Source organism: Drosophila ananassae, chromosome 2R (genome assembly GCF_017639315.1).
Source record: "Drosophila ananassae strain 14024-0371.13 chromosome 2R, ASM1763931v2, whole genome shotgun sequence".
NCBI classification, from domain to species: Eukaryota; Metazoa; Arthropoda; class Insecta; order Diptera; family Drosophilidae; genus Drosophila; species Drosophila ananassae.
In genome coordinates this window covers 9,127,315-9,147,768 of record NC_057928.1, presented here as the reverse complement: position 1 = coordinate 9,147,768, position 20,454 = coordinate 9,127,315, and the positions used below count along the sequence as shown (strand labels likewise).

Sequence of the window (20,454 nt, the reverse complement as noted above, 5' to 3'; positions counted from 1 at the left end):
ATAAGGAAAAAATAAACACACTGCGTATACTTGATTTGGTGCAGATAGGCCTAAAAATAATCAAAAATTCGAGGGAAATAAATAAGCACTCGAACATAAGGACATACGAACATAACGTGCTTTTTCAACAATATGCCAAGGGGCAGAATGGATTGCAGCTGTTTCAATTTCCCAATGCCGGGTGAGCTCAACAGGTTTGAGGGGATGATCGGGCAAATGTCAAGTGCTGCAAGGACACCTAAGCCGTGTTGAAAGGAAAGTACCTTGCCTCGGGGCGGCTCTTCGGCGAATGGAAGCAAAAAGCTGCAATGCTTTGGCACGTCCAGCAGGGAATCAGTTCAGAATCGACCGCCCTTAACCCACTAACTTGGTAATAATGGATTTAAATGGTTGGGATTTGTTTATACCTCTTAGTTATCTATATTTTTTAGATAATAGTTCTAATTACTTTCCAATATTTTTGACCAAAAAATATAGAAAATAAAATCGGAAAAAGCTTTCAAAATCAATCAAACATCCTGCTTCATATCCTTTTTGTTTTTGTTGATACCCTTGATAATTACTGGCCACCTCGTTATCAGCAGCACACCGCCCACTGATAAGAAGTCAGAGAGCTTTCCGCCGGACTCGCTGTCGTAGCCGGAGCCGAACTGAGCCGAACATTTTACGGCCGGAATAGAGCTTTCCCTGCAGCAAGGGCCACAAATTGCTAACATATGGTAGCGTTGAATGGCGCATCTTCTAGCATTGGCTATCCTGTCGTTGTGGCAAGCGGAGCGGTCCTTGCAACGTCCTGTCACTTCGTCACTGCGGTTGCGAGCGGTTCTCTAAAATTTGGATTTCGATTCGAATCGGTATTCTGTTTTCTTGTTTTCGTCCTTCTGTGCGAAGACCCCCAAATGAGATTCAGTCGTTTGTAATTTAAATAGATTCTATTTCGCATAAATATTTCAAGTATTTGAGAAAGGAAACTCTGTGGATTGGTGTTGAATTTTTGGCATAATTTGCATTTAGCGGAGAGTGTTTTTTTAAAGTTTATTTGGATTATTAATGAGCTGTGCTTAAGAAGATGATTAATTATCCTGATTTTGGGTAAACATAAACAATAATAAAAAATATTTAAAAAGTAAAAAGTTTGCTAAAGACGAAAGTTACAGAAAAGGTAAGTTAGAAAAACTCTAGTCCTTAATAGAAAAAAATATATTGTAGCATACTTTTATGCAACTTCTTGGCATCTCTTAAATATTCTCAAAAAAAAGGGATATTTTGTTTATCTTTCTTTATTATACTTTATCACAACATTCCCACAATTGACAATGTTTCGTCTTGAAGATGCGTCTGGCACTTTAAGCCCTCGAAACACTCTTAACAAGTTGGGAATTGAGAAGGCTGAATGGCTGGCAGGAAGGGGGCGGCGATGAAGAAATCCAATTTGATAAGTAATCGCATCAGGCAACAGCAAAAGCCTTGAAATTCGCACTTAAAGCGCCTTCGAGCCCCTAATCCCAGCCATTTAAACACTAAACCAGCCAAAGAAAGTATTTTTTTATGGCATGCCGAGGACTGCCTGCCAGCCAGCCTGCCTGTTGAATATTAGCCGTTCGAGTTGTGATATTTTTCTTTGGGGTTTGGCTTATTAAATCTGTGATTCTTGCTGCTTGTCCTGCTGGGTGGTCCAGGTCAAAGGCCAAAGTAGTTGAAGAGATTTCTGATTTGGGTTCACAACTTTATTTCTTCTATTTGGTTATTTGATTTTTTTTGTGTGGATTTCCTGAGAGTGAAAGTTTGCCTTTCGCTTCGCTTTCCTTGCCCAAACATATATGTTTTTTATATATCCGTATCTGCGGTCGTATCTGTTATTTTTTTGATAAGATACTGGTCCCTTATCTCCCGGACAATATACGGGTATTCAATGTACAATCTTTACCCATATTCGTTACGCCTCTGCGGTTTTTTTGTCCATTCGCATCCCGTTAGTAGGCGTTACATAGAACTGTAAGGCTAATTGCTGTTATGCTTTTTTATGTCTTTTTTTTGTTGTCTATCTAATGACGTCAAGCATGTGTTTATAAATGGTGGGGGAGTATAGGTATGTACTGGTATGACCAACAGGTATCAGGCCGCAGATAGCCCAAATGGGTTATTCAACTGGTGACTAGAACTGTCGCACCAACAAAGCTCCTGAGGGCTTATTTTTAGGTTAATTGGGGTAATTATGAATTTTTAATCGATAAAACATTTGCTTGCTGAGGAATAGGTATAAATTTTGCAGCATTTCACGTATTTATTATAGGTTTAAAAATATTTAGAAGTAAAAGATTAGTCGGGGAATAGGCATGCTCTTTTGAGACAAAGCTAGTTACTTTACTTCTCAGAAAATAATGTTTAAATAGGTGGTTTTAAACTATATTTTGTTTAAATAAATAAAATATAACTTTAAATAGAATTCCGAGAAAATAAAACTATTAGTATGCTAACAAAAGTAGATTTTCTTAATTCCACTAAAAAATATAATAGAATCGAAAATTGTCTCAAAATGGTTCATTGTATGTTCTCCCAGAACCTGAGACAAATGCATTTAAGACTTTCCCAGCTACTATGGCCAACAGGTAATTATGCTCAACAGATAGCCAAGCGTCCTAGTGCCACAAAATTAAGTTAAAGTTGCTGTGACAATTTTCGACTTTATAAGTTGTTAATTTCTGGCCAACTCGGTTGCCAAAACTTGAGCAAAGCAACAAACTTTTATTGATGACTGGGTAGAATGGGGTTGCATGCTTGGTTGGCTTCACTGTCACCAGGAGGAGGTATAAGACTAGAAGGGAAATAGAAGTGAACGAAGAAAAAAGAATAGAACGAGAAGAAGGAGGAACATCCAGTCGATGGCGAGACAGCTTGTCACTAACATGTCCGAGGCTTAAATTTCATTATTATTTTATTATTCCCAGCCCGCTTCCCCTCCTCCCGGACGCTTTAAGTTTTTTAATTATGCTGCCTGGTTTAATCTCGAGCTTAATCCGTTTTATGGACAGGCACACATGGCGTATACGTGATGTGGGGGGAGTTGTGATTTACTTGATGTGTCGCAGCTAGAGACTTTGCTTTAAAAGTAAATAGGTTTTTAGACATGTTTTTTTGTTAAATTAAATATTTAATATTTTAGAAATAATTTAACGACTTTTGTAAACTGAAATACTATTTCTTTATTAGTTAGAGTTCGTTTATTTGTAGAATTTAAAATCAAACAACCACAAAAATGTTGACATTTTTCGTCCTGTTTACTGTTGTGGGTGTCATTGTTCCGCAGGCAGTGACAGGCGCTTTGGAATGTCTCATTCCTGAAATGCGCAGTTTCCTTGACATTCTGCTGTTCTGCTCTGGAGTGCATTGTGTTCCACTTGCAATTAGCTTAATTGGTACTCTTCATGGAATCGCGAAAATATGGAAATTTCTTAAACCGCTTAGTCAGTGATTCAAATTTATTTCTCACACATTTCCCCAATGACAAATCAATTTATGACTCCTGCATTAATGACCAAGTTTAGTTTAGTTTGCCTCAAAGCTTCAGAATTAATGATAATTAAACTCTTAAAACCACTCCAAAAAACTCCCCTTTTTCGACGAAATAGAAATTCGGAATTGAAACCGACATGCAAGTCTTAATAATAGCCGAATTGTGGAAACAATAGAACACTTGGGATCTTCAAATAAGCGAAAGTACTGAGACAACCGCTAATGACAACTATTCATGCGAAATCTGTTTTTAATTCCTCGTTCAAAACGCGTCCAACTAACCAAATATTCAACTACGCAAAAGTGGTTAAATAATTTGCACGGATTCTCAAGGCCCGGGCGACAAACAAACTGACAAAAAATTCTCCAATTAATTGCAGACGAAATTTAGTTGAATCAATATTTGCATAACATTTGAAAACGTGTACGCCAGCCACAATTTCTATAAAATGAGAAAGTTTTTAAAGTTTAAGGTCAGTTGAAAGGAAATACTCGTTGGGAAAAAATGCGTTTGTTTGTCGCTCTGGTCTGTGTCAGTTTTGTGGCATGTGCCACCGCCCAGTGGCCGCTACGTGGCAAGTCTGGCTTGAATGCTCAGGTGAAGCTGGCCGTGGAGCCACCCAGTTTGCTGGTCAAGAATGCCGCCATTCTTCCATCACTCCAGCTGTCGGATACCGTGAAGACCCAGGAGATTCCGAAAGTGTCGGCCGGAAAGCGTAGCATTTTGCCATACATCTATCCCAGCTACTGGCCCGACTATGGAGTTCCCACCAATGGCTGGTATCCTGGTGGCTGGAATTCTGGTTACTCCAACCCTGGATATTGGGGCAACAACTGGTACGATTATGGTGCTGGCTTCTACCCTAGGCGCCGTTTGGTGAAGCCGTTGGTCTCGGCCTCTCCTGGATCTATTGGAGCCACAGGATCAATTGGAGCTTCGGGAGCCACTGGAGTTACTGGATCTATTGGAGCTTCTGGAGCCAACGGATCGAGCTCATCGTCTGGATCCACATCCAGCACAACTACCACTACCACCACCACCAGCGATGTGGTTCCTGCTTTGGATGCCTCCCTCACTGCTGCTGTTGTTCCCGATGTTGTCCCCCTTCCCGATGTTGTGCCTGTGGCCGACCCTGTTGTCCTTCCTTTAGTCGCTGAGCCTTTGCTAACCACCCAGGTTATCTAAGAGGCATCAGTTTAAAGATTTAATAAATATTTGTATATATTGAGCAAAAATAGAACGAATAATTTTCTTTGTGACGAAAGCAAATCTTTTTTTGGCAAAAACTGTTATCGCTAAGCCGTAAAATATGCTCATTTTTAAGCCAAAAGTTCTATGGCAACAAAACCATTGCCTTAAAGCTCCTATCTGCAGTTCGCGTGTCCAATAATCAATTAATTAAATCGTGTTTTCATTCAATCAGTTTTTGATTGAAAAAATCTGGACCCTTTCCGTCAAAGTTAAAATGTTAATTTACGACCCGAACGACCGAACCAGACAGAGTAGCCCGGTCGCTATCTTATCTGGACTTTACGCATCGAGTAGAGTGCAAACAGAGGGCTTCAGCCATTAAAGGTACCAAAGTCAACTACCGTGGCCAGAACCGCGCATTAACCAGTTCTGACCAGCCCCAAACCGAGACGAAACCAGCCGGCAAACAACCTTCCATATGGCACAATATTGAAATATCCAATCAAAATGTTAATTCGAGGATAGAAGAAGAGTGGAAAAAAACGTTAAAATCAAAGGAGCATTGTTCGCGAAAGGCTGCGGAGATCCTGTCAAAGGATCGTCCCTGTTCAGGTGCAATTTTCATCGAAATTTGATGGCCGTTGGCATACACATTATGCAAATTTTCGATGAGCGAGAGATGGATTTCAAAAAAACCCTTTTCGCACTTGTTGATTCATTAAACGGACAAGGGAGATGCCCCAAAAAAATAGATATATAAAAAAAGGGTTTATTGTTATTTTTATCCTGCTTTTTGTTTGTTTATATGTGGGTATATATATTTGTAAATATATATATACTATATCGGTAGGTTCCTTTTGTTTTTGTCTATGTAACTGGAGCATATTGTGGGACATTCTATGCTTGCCGGGAGGGTGGCAGTTGGGCTGGGATGTGACGTGCTTTTTGCTCTGTGTTTATTTTTAGGGTTTTGGCCGGGGCTTAGGGTCTGGCGCCAACAGACCACTCCCACACCGCCCCGAAAAATACCATCGACCCCTCCCACGAAGCTATTCCCAGGCGCGCTTTCCTAGAGAAAGCTCTGGGCTATGCAAATGAATTAATGTTGGCGAAAGTTCAGGGCGAGTGGAGCGGGCGAATGGAATTTCTTCTGCAGTTTCGACAAATTGCATCAATTATATATATGTAAATGTCAGAAGTTGAATTACGTCTAATATGGCACTACGTTCTTTTCGCCTTGGATAAAATATTTGACCTGGCTGAGCGCTATTACTTAATTCGTAATCACAAAGGCGGGCTTAATAAGCCGAGAGTAATGAATAAACATCAGATATGGGGGCTGCCTCGTTCTAATAATCCTTTGCACATGACAGCAGATGTGTGCAGTGAGAAAAATTATGTTCTATGAAATACTATTATTATTCAAACTAATCTTATTAAATTGTCTATCAGACTCTATCTTATACTAACATAGTTAATCTTTAACCCATTTTTCCTTTTCTTGACAAAGTTCCTGATAGTCCTGCTAGTCCTGCCAGTCTTTTTTCCTCAATAAATTCTTGTGGTGACGGCTTGACACTCAACTGACTTGATGAGAGAGCTCAGCCATCATCATCATTGACATAACAATTGGAAACACTTCCGTTTCCACATGAGCAGCCACAGGCTGTATTACTTGACTACACATAAATATATATAAACACATATAGATTGCCATTCCGGGGAGATCGGGGCAATGTGGCCTATAAGCAAACAGAAATTAGCGTCCAACGTCGAAGGAAATGATTGCCCAGGAGATGAGCGCCGTTAAGGAATGTGTGTGTTTTTTGTCGGAAAAGGATAAGCAAGAGTTATGGAAGGGATTTCGTCAGTTATCCTAAAGGGATTTGTTTTCTTTGGGTTTATTTTTGTTAGCCAACATCTTTAGTAGCAGCTGCAAATATATATACTGTCCTATTTAAAGGGTTTTACTAAATATATGTTTGTTCTTAGGAAGTTATGAAATCAAGATCCTTGTTTATAATCTTTAACATGGATTTCTTGAATATACTTTTAAACTGCAACTTTATAGATACATAACCCCTTTGCTAACGAGCCACTGAACCCAAATAACCATAGAAAATTGCACTTTCCTTTTTTATTCCTTCTTTTTTTCTGTCGTAAACCATTTGGCCGCAAAATCAACAAATAATAATTTCAGTCGGACACATGCCATATTCCGACCCAAAGGGGGGCCCGACATCGCCGACTCCCCTGGGACTAGACAAAGTTTCGTAATTTTTTATATGCAAATTACCGTGCATGGGGTCCAGACCATGGCAAATTGACCAAAACATGTCAACGGTGTCAACAAGAATTATAGCAATTGCGCTTTTTTTGTCCTGTTTGCAGAATAATTTGACCTGGCAAAGGTCGTCAAACCAGAATTCACAAACAGAACAGTAGAAACAAGTTGTATTTTTTCTAGGAATTACTTTTCATTCAACTTTTATAAAAAATCTAAAACCTATTTTTATTTATTTGGAATTTACTGAACAAGATTCTATGAAAAATCCTTTGAATACATTTCTCTTTTAATTAAATAAAAATATATTCGCTTTAAAAAAACTCTTTTACCTGTGTATTTCAATCAATAAATATTTTGTGGTTCCATTTTATTCGTTCGATGGATAATTGAATAAAATTGTGGGATCCGCAAAAGAGAATTACTTTAATTGGCATCCGTTGGGGCAAGGTCAGCGGCAACTGAACGGGGTCAGTGGTTGGAATGTTTGTGGGATGGACAAACATTAACCCGGCTAAGGAATCGATTGTAATCACAGCCATAAACCGAATTGCTTTGAACCCGAAACACATAGACTGCAAGAATGCCAGTTGGGTCAGAAAGCGGGGACGAATGGATGGGTCGGATGGGTGGGTGGGGTCTTCAACGAGTTCAAGTGTAATGGACGTGAACATGTGATGCTTTTGTATGGCACGGACTGTTGATCAAGCCGTATATAAATGGAGCAATTGTCTCCTAGGTTGACTGAGTCAGCAAAGGAAATGTGTGCTTCCTATAGCTTATTTCCCTTTGTTTCCTCTCGATTCAGATTGTCCACAATGCTATTCACTCAAAGGTTTCCATTTCAATTAAACAGAGTTCAAGCTAACTTAATTCATTTACTTTCTTTCTTTCTTTATTTGCTTTCTTCTTAAAAATATGGCCATTGAATGGACCATTTTCAACAATGAACGATTTCTTCAATTAGCCAAATTTAATGCCACATAATTGAAAAAGAATGCCAATTATGGGTGGTGTGCCTTAAATTCCTAAGCTACCTCAGGGGAGCCGATTCTTGGGGCACTTATTTTTAGCACGCTGAAATGTATGCTACGGTTTCCATCAGCGGCACGAGGCCAAGTCGAACTTGAATCAAATTATGATTAAGTCCTTACGGACGCCTGTCAGGGGAATGCGTGCGTGAATGTCCCTGCGAATCAGTGTATCTGTGTTTGTGTGTGTGTGATTGGAATGGGTGTGACATTGATTGGCATTGAGCTGTGGGCGGCATAGGCAAATGGCCTAGAACTCCCCACTCCCACAATCGAATTAAGCGCGCATGTGGATGCCGTTTAAGCCATGTCCATGTCCATCTCCGACCGCCGACCAACTAATCTCATTGTCGGCATTAAAAATTACAAACACGCGCCGCATTATAATGCAATTCGCTTTTGTTCGACAGCCGCCTGCCACCTGACCTGACGGCCACCCCCGTTTCACATTTTCCTTTTAGCCATCTGGTTGTGCCTTAAAGACTGCTAACTGTTTACAATTGCGCACAGGTTGTTGCCAATACTTGTGCCGACCTTGTCCTTGCTTTTGGCTCAAAAGAAATCTTGGGTTGTCAAGCAGAAAACGCTTTTACGTTAAGTTTGATTTTTCAACATAATTGGATTTTTTGCCTTAAATATAGTTACGTTTTAATTTGGAAATTGCATGATTCTTAGAAATTTTATACTTTCTTAAGGACCATGGATTGAAACCTAATAGGATTTTGCCACGCTAGTAAGCATACTGTCTTTAAGTTTTAAGCACGAAAATATGTTTTTTTGTTTTAATATTTTTCTATTTTTCTATTTGTATAATATTTTTTAAACAGTTTAACAATTTTTTGTGTATAGTTTTGTTGCTATTGATTTTTCTAGATTATGTTTTTAGATTATGTTTTTAGTTGGTGGCCTTTTCGTTGATCTCTTTTTCCAGAGCATCTAATTCCAAATCAGCCGCTTTCTCCAAAAGATCCTCCTCCTCGTCAGCCTCTTCCTGGCTTTCATCTCCCTGTTCATTGGCATTCTCCAGATGAATGTCTTCATCATCTTCCTCATCGTCATCTTCCTCAGTCTCATCCTCCTCGCTCCAGATATCCTCTCCAGATTCCGGATCACTCATTTCATGGCTCTCCTCATGCGATTCCCCTTGGCTGATATCCAGATCCTCGACGATCTTACCGTTCGCACTGTCCACCATACGCCAGTATCCACCGTAGTAGTAGGGATACCTGTAGTTATAGTTGTAGTTATTGTTATTGTTGCCCCATTGATTTTCTGGTGGAGTTGGCCTGATGGTTCCGTCATTGCTGTTGGCCACGGCATTGGCAATTCCAGAAGCTATAATGGTGTTGTTGCCGAAGCGAATTGTAGAGTTAATTTTGGCAGCTTCGGCCAGAAGGGTTTCCAAAAAGGCCAAGTCTCTGCGATTGAACTGGGGAGATGCATTAGTGCAGGCCAGGACTCCGGCCAGGACAACGACGGCAAGGATCAACGAGCGCATGATGTTCAGATCTTAATTGGCTGAGTGCAATTGTGACTATGACTTACAGAGTGTAACCCCTAGTTTTATACGTTTTTTTGTTCAATTTGTTGATCGTGACATGGTTACAATAATCAAACATCCATTTTAGTTTCATGGCCTTTGACATTTTTCGGGAAATACACATTCGTATACAAAATGCCCCAAAAACCCTGAGATGGAACACATGCGCAAATATTAAGAAGATTCTAGGAATCGGAACTCGGCATATAATATAAATATTATATGAATCATAACTGAATATGTTTTTAAACTAGGGTTACAGTAAAGGTTCTATGATAAAGAACTAACAGGCTTGTTTTAAGTGGAGTTTTTAAAGGGAAACTTTATTTAAATAATGAAGTATAATCTTGGCAAGTGATGTTTTCTTAAAGAAGAGTAAAATAGTTACTAGCCATATCCTATATTGAGTTTTTAATTTAACAACTATTCACTGTACTATCATGTTAGGCTGGTTTTGAGTTCGTCAGCTCAATATTTACGCACGACGTTGCCTCAATTTTGAAGTGCAAACCAAGGCAACAGCTGTCGCCGTGCAAACACCAAATGTGCCATAGAAATCGTAAGCCACGCCACCTTCTATTCTCTGCCAATCAACGGCTGTCTATAAAAACGTATTTTAACTCGGACTTCAGAAATAGTTAGAGACTAAACTGGAGAATGCGCGCTATTTTATTGCTGGCCCTGTTCGGCTGTGTCCTTTTGGCCACAGTTTCTGCCCAGCTTCCCGAGCTGGATGATCTGTTCGATCCCGAGGAGGCGGAATTCCAAAAACGGAATGCAGCTCAACAGCAAAACGACGTGGGACAGGAGGGACAAAATGATGACGAGGAATCCAATGACGATACCTTAGAAGATGACGATGAGGAGTCCGAGGACGAAGATTCCCAGGATGATGGTTCCCAGGAAGATGATTCCCATGACGACGAGAAAGAAGATGCCAGCCAACCAGAAGAAAAATATTAATAATTGATGTAATGGGAATTTAAACCTATTTGTTTTCTTGACTTACCTGTTAATAGACGTTCATAAGCAGTTTGAACAACTGTTTCTACTTTAAAATAGAAAGAAACTTCAGTACAAAACAAAAACATAACTTAAAGCCAAGGTTTCTATATATTTTTTTCGAATAAAAATCCACAGTCCTGGCTATGCCATGATTGGGAGATAAAAACAGACTTGTTTTTTTGATAGAATGACAAAAATATTTAGGCGAAACTACTCAAAACTATTCGAATTAAATGTTTCTATCTAACTGAATTAGCCATATTTTCCTATGTATTTGTTGTTAAGAGATTTATTTATAAATGGAAAGTTTTTTATTTCTTAATAAAAATCTTAATTGACCAGCGCATGCATAGAGCTGATTATTTTGCATATCATAAGTCACTGATTTGGGGCAAAATACTCAATGGGCTATTGATAGGAAGCAACCACTCAGAAAAAAATTTGACAAAAGCACCTCACCTATCAGTTTAAAAAGCATTATATCGCGATAATACACTGAACCAATTGAACCAATCATTCTTGATTACGTTTTTGGTCAAGTCGTGGACAAATCAAAAGATTCTACCAAATTCGTTGCGTATTTCATATAAAAAGGTATTGGGCTGTGATTGAAAATTAGTTTCATTCGAGATGCGTTCCTTGACGCTCCTTGCTATTTTGGCCTTTGTGGCCTTCAGTTTTGTGGCTGCTAGCCCCAAGATCGAGCCCCGCGAAGTGGAGGTGGACAACGATGAAGAAATCGTCGGTGACATGATTCCTGAAGCCCTCAGGAAGAAGTGGTGGAAATACGTCGATTGGGGCGGTTTCCTGGGCACCCATGGCATGCGCCCCAAGATTCGTCCCCGTGACTTCGAGACCATTGATGATGAGGAAATCGTTGGTGACATGCTTCCTGAAGCCCTCAGGAAGAAGTGGTGGAAGTACGTCGACTGGGGCGGTTTCCTGGGCACCCATGGCATGCGCCCCAAGATTCGTCCCCGTGACATCGAGATTACTGAGGAGGAGAACGTGGTTAAGCCAGAAGCCTATCGCCGTCTTCGTTTCCCTCACTTCTGGGGTCTTGGTCCTGTTGTTGTGCGCCCCAGGTCTGAAGCTACTTTCGAGGAGAACAGCCCAGTTGAGATCGAAGAACAGCGTCTTCGTCTGCCCTACCATTTCTGGGGTGTTGGACCTGTCATCGTTCATCCCAGATCCGTGAATGAAGCTGAGGAACAAGTTGTCGCCCAGGAGAACAATCCCGTTGAGATCGAAGAACAGCGCCTTCGTCTGCGCCACCATTTCATGGGTCACGGACCAGTTATCTTGCCCTGGATGAGGGCTTCCGCCGCTGAAGCTCCTGAGAAGATCCAGCCCATTGCTGAGGCTCCTGAGAAGATCCAACCCATCGCTGAGACTCCTGAGAAGATCCAACCTTTTGCTGAGGCCCCGGAGAAGATCCAGCCCATTACTGAGGAGGTAGCCCCCGAACTCCAGAGGCACTTCCGTACCCACTGGCCCATCCATGGTGGTCACGGACCAGTTCGCCTACCTTGGCGCAGGGTTTAAGCAGAAATGCCCAAACTTTTTTTTACCAATTTATTAATCACTTATTAACCTTATTAACGAACCAAATATAAAAGATGGAATATATACAATAACAAAAATCAAATGACTATTTTTTTAAGTATTTCTAAGGGAAAAGTTTTAAATGGAAATCCTATAATAGTTGGCTTGATTCTTTATTTTTAGCAACCATAATAATATAACTCTAATTAAAAAACTCAAAATTCTAATAATAGTTTGTTAAGATGGTTTATAGTTGATTTGATTTTTTTTACATCCTCCGCTTGTCATGTTTTATAATATTTAATGAAAAACATTATCTGTAGGTCTTGTGTTAGATAACAGCTCATATCAAGTATTTTGTTATTATATTAGTCATAATCAAAAAACTTTAGGCTTTTTGATAAGCCTTTGGTTTCGACTTCCGCAAAATCAAGTAGAATTATCTGTAGAGAGGAAATGGAAGGTCATTTTAAGTACATTTTAATTTTAAATTAATCCATCGCTTTTAATTTAAAAAGTCTGGGTATCCAGAACATTATTTATTCTTTTCGTTGAAATAATATATTTCAAATATTGTTTTTTCATTATTAAATGAACATGTGTCTCCAATTAAATATAAAAATACAAATATTTATATAAATATTTAATCGGATTACTCATTTAATTCTAATGCCTTTGGGATCATAAAGACTTCTTTAAAAACTATGACGTAGATATAATAAATAAGAATAACAATTTTAAATCTTAAGACGTAGATATGCAATGCTAACAATATTTGTAAGGCGTACGGCTTGAATGAGTTGAAAAAATCCCAACGGACAATAATAATACGTCATTAAATTGAATGATCCTCCCGTTGAAACATTTGTGCAAATATCAAATGCGTAAATGACATCTCCTATAATGTATAAATATTTTGGCAAAATTCGGCGTAATTTTGGATATAAAAAGCCTATGGTTAATAAAATTTGAAAGCAGTTTCGTTTTGAATTTTTTATTGAACAAGCCAAAAATGCGTTTCTTTATGGTTATGGCTTTGTTGGCCTTCTTGGCCGTCAGCTTTGTGGCTGCCCGTCCAGCTGAGGAAGATGGCTCCTCGGTGGTCCAATCTGAGGACGATTCCTTGTCTGGAAATGATGACTCTGAGAGTAGCAATGTGGATGGAACAGGAGCAGATTCTGATGGAGAGTCCAGCGATAATGCTTCAGAAGGTGATGACAGTGACAACGCTGGATCCGAGGGACAATCTAGTGGATATAATGCATCAGAGGGAGAAGCTAGTGAAGATGGAGCTTCTGAAGGAGAAGCCAATGAGTCCAGTGGCGATAATGCATCGGAAGGAGAAGGCAGTGGAGACGGCGAATCCGAGGGCTCAGATAATGGTGACAGTGAATCCGAGGGAGAATCCAGCGGTGTCAATAAAGGTGAGGACCAGTCCACCGGAGATAATGAGCCAGTGGGAGAGAACAATGGAACCTCCGAGGAAGAATCCAATGGAGATACCGAGGGAGAATCGAATGGAGACTCTGAGGGAGAATCCAATGGAGACTCTGAGGGAGACTCCAATGGAAACTCCGAGGGAGAATCCAGTGGAGACAATGAAGGCGAGGAAGAGTCCACCGGAGATAATGAGCCGGAGGGAGAAAACAATGGAGACTCCCAGGGAGATTCCATTGGAAACTCCGAGGGAGAGTCCAATGGAGACTCTGAGGGAGACTCCAATGGAAACTCCGAGGAAGAATCCAGTTGAGACAATTCATCCGAAAACAGCAACGAGTCCGGAAACAAACAGAAGAAACCCAGGCGCCGTGGTCCATTGATTTTCGGACATGGACCAGTTGTGTTCCAAGCCAGGCCTTTGTTTCTCATCAAGGCCCATTAATATTTTTTAACTATTTATTTTTAATTGTTGTGCATTGAATAAAATTCAGAAAGAGCTTTTCAACTAGCTAGAATTTCTCAAAAAAAATCCAAAAAGTTTTTGTTTTCCATCAAGAATATTAATTAAACAAAAAAACAAGAAAGGAAAGCTAACTTCGGGCGGAGCCGAAGTTGATATACCCTTCAGTCGCAGTCCGCTAGGTGGCGCCACGCATATTATATTATTAGATATATAGCGGATCGTATATAGGCGGCCCATCCTTATGAAATTTGGCAAATCAGATTATTTTATCCAAAATAGAATCTGTACCAAGTCCCATCTTTCTAACTTAAAAAACACCAAAGTATGCCAATTCCGATCGTTGTATGACAGCTATAGGATATAGTCGGCCGATCCTTATGAAATTTTGTACATAAGATATGTTGATCAAATATAACATGTGTGGAAAGCCCAACCCTCTATCTTAAAAAACAACGAAGTTATGGCATTTCCGATCAATCAGTTATATGGCAGCTATAGGATATAGTCGACCGATCCCGACCGTTCCGACTTATGTACTGCCTGCAACAGAAAGAAGGGTGTGTGCAAAGTTTCAACTCGATAGCTTTAAAACTGAGAGACTAGTTTGCGTAGAAACAGACAGACAGACAGACAGACAGACGCACAGACGGAGAGACGGACATGCTCATATCGACTCAGGAGGTGATCCTGATCAAGAATATATATACTTTATAGGGTCGGAGATGTCTCCTTCACTGCGTTGCACACTTTTGACCAAAATTATAATACCCTCTGCAAGGGTATAATGACTAAATTGAAATTGGGTTTATGTCAATATGAATTCGGATCTACCAGATGGTAGTTTCTATTTTCAAATTGGTTCAGTTTATTTGCCAAGTAAATATAAATATACATGGAAGATCGATAAGAAAGTCTTAAAAAAATTTTTCAATAAAATATTTTTTCAAATAGAAATGATTACATAGTTTCTGAACTTGCTTAATACCTTACTCCGATTAAACTGTTTAATATTGATTAATTAATTACCGCATCGTTTACAAATATTTATTTAAACCTAGTAAAATTTCAGGTTCACTGTCAGGAGACGGAATTTCAGCTACAATAAGTACAATTACACTTTATTTGTTTCCATATATAGCTGAATACAAATATTAAACAGCTTGCAGCCGAGACTTTACTTTAGAGTTTCACTATAAAAAGAATCCACTTTTTAAGATCGGTGACAGTGTCTGTATTAAGAAAGTTTGTAAAGATGCGCTTTTTAATTATCCTGGCTCTAGTGGCTTGTCTGGCCATTTCGTTTGTAACTTCACGTCCGTCTGAGGGCAGTGATGAAAACAGTTCGACTGACAGCGGAGAATCTGGTGATGGTGAGGTGATAAGTCCTCGTCCTACATGGCCCAGTTGGTGGGGAATTGGACCTGTAATCAAACATCCTCATGATCTTACCACCGAATAATGGGTGAACTTGGAATACCCCCTGTCTAACAGCATCAAATTGAAACAAAAGCCCCAACGCGAATTGCTTGTAAAACTTTCCATTGAAACAATTGTTCAAACAGCAAAAGCGTAAATAAAGATTTTGGTAAATTCGACTATTTAGCAAAATTTTGCTAGACTTTTCCTATAAATAGCGAGAGGTCGAATGAAATTGGAAAGCAGTTTTCGTTTAAACTTCTCCGACTCAAGTTCAAAATGCGTTCCATCATTCTTGTGGCTCTTTTGGCTTTCCTGGCCATTGGCTTTGTGTCTGCCCGTCCGGCTGAGGATGAGGTAGCCTCCGATGTGGTGGAAAGCGGTGATGAGGAGTCTTCTTCCGACAGTGATGCCACCACCGAGGCAGCTTCTGGCGATGAGGAATCCAACGACGATGAGGATGAGGATAGCGATTCCGAGGATGCCGATGAGGAGGACAGTGATGCTGCCGAGGAGGCAACAACCACCGCTGCTCCCAAGAAGCAGATTCGTCCTTTCTGGCCCAAATTCGGAGGACATGGTCCGGTTGTGGTTCACCGTCGTGGTCTGCCCCTTCTAAAGGCCTAAGCTTCTAACTAATTTTAAAGTCCTAAACAATTTCTTCTCTTCTTCAAATAAAGACAATTAAAAGTCAACATTTGGTTATAAAACTTGTTTTCAATGTTGCTACCAACAGTTTTTGTCTAAACGTTGAAGAAATGTGTTCATGGAGTATATTCACTCTGATATTATGCTGGGGCATTGTTTTGATGTCTTCGAAGCCACTTAATGACTCGCATAAAACCGGGAAAATAAACCCCTTGAATAAAACCGAAATCAATAGAATATTGAACGAACTAAAGTTTCTAGAGAAAATGGCAAATGAAACACTGTACACTAATGGCACTTATCTCAGCACAAGTCCAACTCTCAAGGATATAGGTGATGACGAAACCAAAGATCCAACTACCGATGAAGAAAGTCAACATCCAACTGCTGAGGAATTAATCGATCCTTCGAAAATAAATCTTGAAGAAGGAGAGTTTATTGAAGAGGAAGACGATGAGGAGGAAGATGAAGCTACTTTGGATAAGCCCACAGAACAGATTCCCACCATGTTTCTCAAATATCCTTATCACGAACCGGACTTTAAGCCATATCCTCGGTATGCTATCCTTCGAAACGGCTATGTACATCACATGAACCTAAACTTTTAGTGCAATTACTTACAAAATAAAACACTACGTGTACTTTAAGATAAAGTGACTCTATTTCGTCAGATGGGGAAATTCCGAAGTGGGATAAGTTTGAACAGTTGTGACTCAAGACAAAAGTTGAAACACCAGGAAACTGGGGTATCTCTGCTTGTTTTTTTGTAATTCTCTTAAAAAAGAGCAGTGTGCTTTAAACCACGCATTTGAATAGTTTTCCACTTTAAGTTCACAAAATGCGTTCAAGTTTTGGATTATCATTTCTAGTCGGCCTTTTGTTGGTTATAGGACTGATTGGAATTGTCCATTCTGCTGGCAAATCGCGGAATCGAGAGGATCGCTTCGATCTGGAGAACGAGAATTACGAGAGCCAAGAATCCAACGAGATTATTGACTCTTGCGAAAGTTCAGAGAGTTCGGAAAGTTTAAGCTGCAGGAATAGGCAAAATAAACCTTATAAACGAAAAACCTTTCGATTTGCTCTTTAAAAATATTAATAAAATATTTTAAAATTTATTACAGAATGAGTTTTATTTTTAAATTAAATTTTTTAAGATTACCTGGCTAAAACCTGACTTGTTAAATAATATTGCAAAAATTTCGTGTATTTTCAGTGAAGTAAAGAGAAACAGCTGACCAAAATGGTTATGGTTAGTTCAGCGGTCCTTGGAGCTGCTGCCGGCACTGGTCTGGCCCTGCTCCTGGCCGTGACAATTGTCATGTACCGATACTACCTACTGCGTAGGCGGGGCAAGGAGTGGGACGAACTGGATCGCTGGGAGGAGACCCGAATCATGCGGAAGCTGCAGATGAAGGTAGGTGAATGACGCAGAGTCTCGGTTTTGCTGTCACTGTTACAGGCTGAGACAAGAGTCCCGTGGTGCCACAAATGCCAAGCTGACACTGCCACATCCAGACATACTTCAACTGGGCGGAATATTGTGGGTTGAATGCGTCCGAAGCCAAAAATAAAGTGCTAGAATTATATCAGACATTTACTTTACATGTCTTTTTCCATATTGTGCGGTAATTCAGACAAAAAATTTATAAAGATAATAACTTTCAGTTTTACTTTAAGCTATTGTCATTCTTATTAAAGTTTTTTTTGGTTTTAAAAACTCATTGTTTTTATTTTATTTATTAATTCAATGTCTTGCTATTTATTCTTAGTGAGTTTTTCCCTGAAGTGGCGCCGCTATTTAAAATATCTACACTGTGTCACTTGGGAACTACTCTTTTTACATGTAGTCTACATCTACCAAAATACTGGGTGTAGAATAATTATTTTGTGCATGGGAAGGACAATAGACCCCATCTACTAAAAGACTCCCTTTTTAAGAGTCCGAGTAATACAATATTGAAGTAATGGTACTGAATAAAACATAGAATGCCCCGTAGGACCCACAGCCAATGCTATATCTTTGGCAAAAATCCGATTCTTGAGCAGTATAGATACCTTAAACGATTTGTACATCGAGGAGCCATAAATTTGAATCAAAATCAAGAAATATAAATTTTTCTAAAATTTTTTTCATCATTTCCTGGGGGTCCTCTTCAAAATCTATAAAAATGCATGGATCTACTATATGGCTCCCGCCGAAGGCCATATCTTTGGAAATACTAATCCGATTCTTGAGCGGAATAGCTTAAACGATTTGTACATCGATTCTCCATAAATTTTAATCAAAATCTAGAAATATAAATTTTCCTTAATTTTTTTCATCATTTTCTGGGGGTCTCCTTCAATAATCTATAAAAATGCATGGATCTACTACATATATGGCTCCCGCCGAAGGCCATATCTTTGGAAATACTGATCCTATTCTTGAGCGGAATACCTTAATCGATTTGTACATCGATTCTCCATCAATTTGCATCAAAATCTATAAACATAAATTTTTTTAAACTTTTTCATTATTTCCTGGGGGTCCCCTTCAAGAATCTATAAATATTCGTGGATCCACAATATGGCCCCCAGCGAAGGCCATATCTTTGGAAATACTGATCCGATTCTTGAGCGAAATACCTTACACGATTTCTACATCGATTCTCCATCAATTTGCATCAAAATATAGAAACATAAATTTTTTTAAACTTTTTTCATCATTTCCTGGGGGTCCTCTTCAAGAATCTATAAAATTGCATGGATCCACTATATGGCTCCCGCCGAAGGCCATATCTTTGGAAATACTGATCCTATTCTTGAGCGGAATACCTTAATCGATTTGTACATCGATTTTCCATCAATTTGCTTCGAAATCTAGAAACATAAATTTTTTTAAACTTTTTCGTCATTTCCTGGGTGTCCCCTTCAAGAATCTATAAAAATTCATGGATCCACAATATGGCCCCCAGCGAAGGCCATATCTTTGGAAATACTGATCCGATTCTTGCGCGGAATACCTTACACGATTTTTATATCGATACTCCATTAAATCTTTGGACTTCTCAATTAAAATATTGGAAGGTCAATATGATTATGGCCCGATGAATGTGTGATTCGAATGCATAAGAAATTTAAACCATAATTTATTTTAATTTAAAAATATATTAATGCATAAAAGAATATGTTCTGATTGAATAAAACAAAATTGTTTAGGGTTTGAGCGGCCATTTTGAAAAGCGTTAGATATCAAAAGGATCACTGGCAACCACAAAGATACAAGGATACAACAGTATCCTGGTGGCTGTGTGAACGGCTGCAGCCAAAGTAAATGGCCTGGTGATGTCTCGAAGCCGTAGCAGAATCAGTTTCATTATGCATTTGATATCCCCTCCAACCTCCAGGAACATGAGGGTTGTTCAGATTTTTTCAATCCTACCGCGTTTCCATGGCTGGTGACCTAACCCAACGCGTGCTGAAAAAAATCGGGGAACAGGGGAAGAAATTTAGGATCATTGAAGCGTTTTATGATTGTAAATGCTGTTTTTATTAACTAACTGGCTTTGGGCATTGACAGCGGGGTAAGTGGCGGGCTCTAGGGGTGCTAAGCGTTACTGGGTTTGTTTTGTTTGTCGCTTATTATATATAATTTGATTAGACGTTAAGTGTTTAAGTGTTTTTTTGGCTTTACTCTGATGGGGTGGCCACCCCCTCTCATTGTGATACAGTCCGCACCCAAAACAGGCCCTTCAAACTGGCCACAATATTGACCACTACAATAAACAGTGCCATTGAGGTATCCTGGCTGATTAATGGCACTGTCTAGTGGCCTTGACCACAGTTAAAAAAAAACTATAAACCTCCATTTAAATGGTGGGTATTGTCCCTAATACCATTTTTTTAAAGAAGTATTTTTGGCCTTACCTGCAAAAGAATCCTTCGGGACAAAGGTCCAAAACAAAACTGCAGATCACTGCAAGTGCGGATCGAGTGTGTGTGTGTCCTTTGTTGGATGTCCTTTGTCCAGACACTGACTTTTCATTCATGAAAATAATACTCAAAAAAATAGAATGAAAAAGTTTCCATTGTTTTGGTTTATATTTTTGGATATGCGGCGGTGAAGTACTTTGATATATGTTTTCTATAGTTGGTAAAAAATATACAAAAATAACTATAAAGAAGGTAACTTTCTCTTGTGTCACATATTTTGTAAAATTTTAAAGAAGTATGTCCATCAGTCACCATCCTTAAACATTTTTAAACTCTGAATGAATACTCTAGCATAATTAAAAATATTCCCCATTCGCATGTATAATTGAGTATAATTACCAACCATTAAAACAGGTCATACCGCATCCTGTATCAAGTATCCTTGGGGCTCTCCTGAGGCCT

General features: G+C 39.3%; 8 protein-coding genes across 8 annotated transcripts in view; 7 read left to right on the top strand and 1 right to left on the bottom strand.

Moving 5' to 3' along the window:
• Positions 1-715: 715 nt before the first annotated feature.
• The window catches only part of LOC6493619 (synaptotagmin-5), a 48,914-nt gene continuing 29,175 nt past the window's right edge, over positions 716-20,454 (top strand). Inside the window, exons 1-2 of the mRNA XM_014908988.3 lie at positions 716-1,162; positions 17,294-17,494. Of these exons, the coding sequence (XP_014764474.1) occupies positions 17,321-17,494 (174 nt within the window). The 5' untranslated portion in view covers positions 716-1,162; positions 17,294-17,320. The remainder of the gene's footprint in view (positions 1,163-17,293; positions 17,495-20,454) is intronic.
• On the top strand, positions 3,989-4,749 carry LOC6493612. The gene has a single exon (XM_001958068.3). It carries the CDS (start codon positions 4,019-4,021, stop codon positions 4,697-4,699), a length of 681 nt encoding a protein of 226 aa, XP_001958104.1. The 5' UTR covers positions 3,989-4,018; the 3' UTR covers positions 4,700-4,749.
• LOC6506321 (RNA-directed DNA methylation 4) lies at positions 8,881-9,595 on the bottom strand. The gene has a single exon (XM_001958069.3). The coding sequence runs from the start codon at positions 9,516-9,518 to the stop codon at positions 8,916-8,918; it is 603 nt and encodes a 200-aa protein (XP_001958105.1). The 5' UTR covers positions 9,519-9,595; the 3' UTR covers positions 8,881-8,915.
• On the top strand, positions 10,218-10,523 carry LOC6493613 (trigger factor). Its single transcript, XM_001958070.1, has one exon. The coding sequence runs from the start codon at positions 10,218-10,220 to the stop codon at positions 10,521-10,523; it is 306 nt and encodes a 101-aa protein (XP_001958106.1).
• Positions 13,056-14,055, top strand: LOC6493615 (clumping factor B). The gene has a single exon (XM_001958072.3). It carries the CDS (start codon positions 13,123-13,125, stop codon positions 13,858-13,860), a length of 738 nt encoding a protein of 245 aa, XP_001958108.1. The 5' UTR covers positions 13,056-13,122; the 3' UTR covers positions 13,861-14,055.
• LOC6493616 (trigger factor) lies at positions 15,709-16,124 on the top strand. The gene has a single exon (XM_001958073.4). The coding sequence runs from the start codon at positions 15,709-15,711 to the stop codon at positions 16,054-16,056; it is 348 nt and encodes a 115-aa protein (XP_001958109.1). The 3' UTR covers positions 16,057-16,124.
• On the top strand, positions 16,188-16,785 carry LOC6502846. Its single transcript, XM_001958074.3, has one exon. The coding sequence runs from the start codon at positions 16,188-16,190 to the stop codon at positions 16,683-16,685; it is 498 nt and encodes a 165-aa protein (XP_001958110.1). The 3' UTR covers positions 16,686-16,785.
• Positions 16,877-17,203, top strand: LOC26514366. Its single transcript, XM_014910123.3, has one exon. It carries the CDS (start codon positions 16,916-16,918, stop codon positions 17,165-17,167), a length of 252 nt encoding a protein of 83 aa, XP_014765609.1. The 5' UTR covers positions 16,877-16,915; the 3' UTR covers positions 17,168-17,203.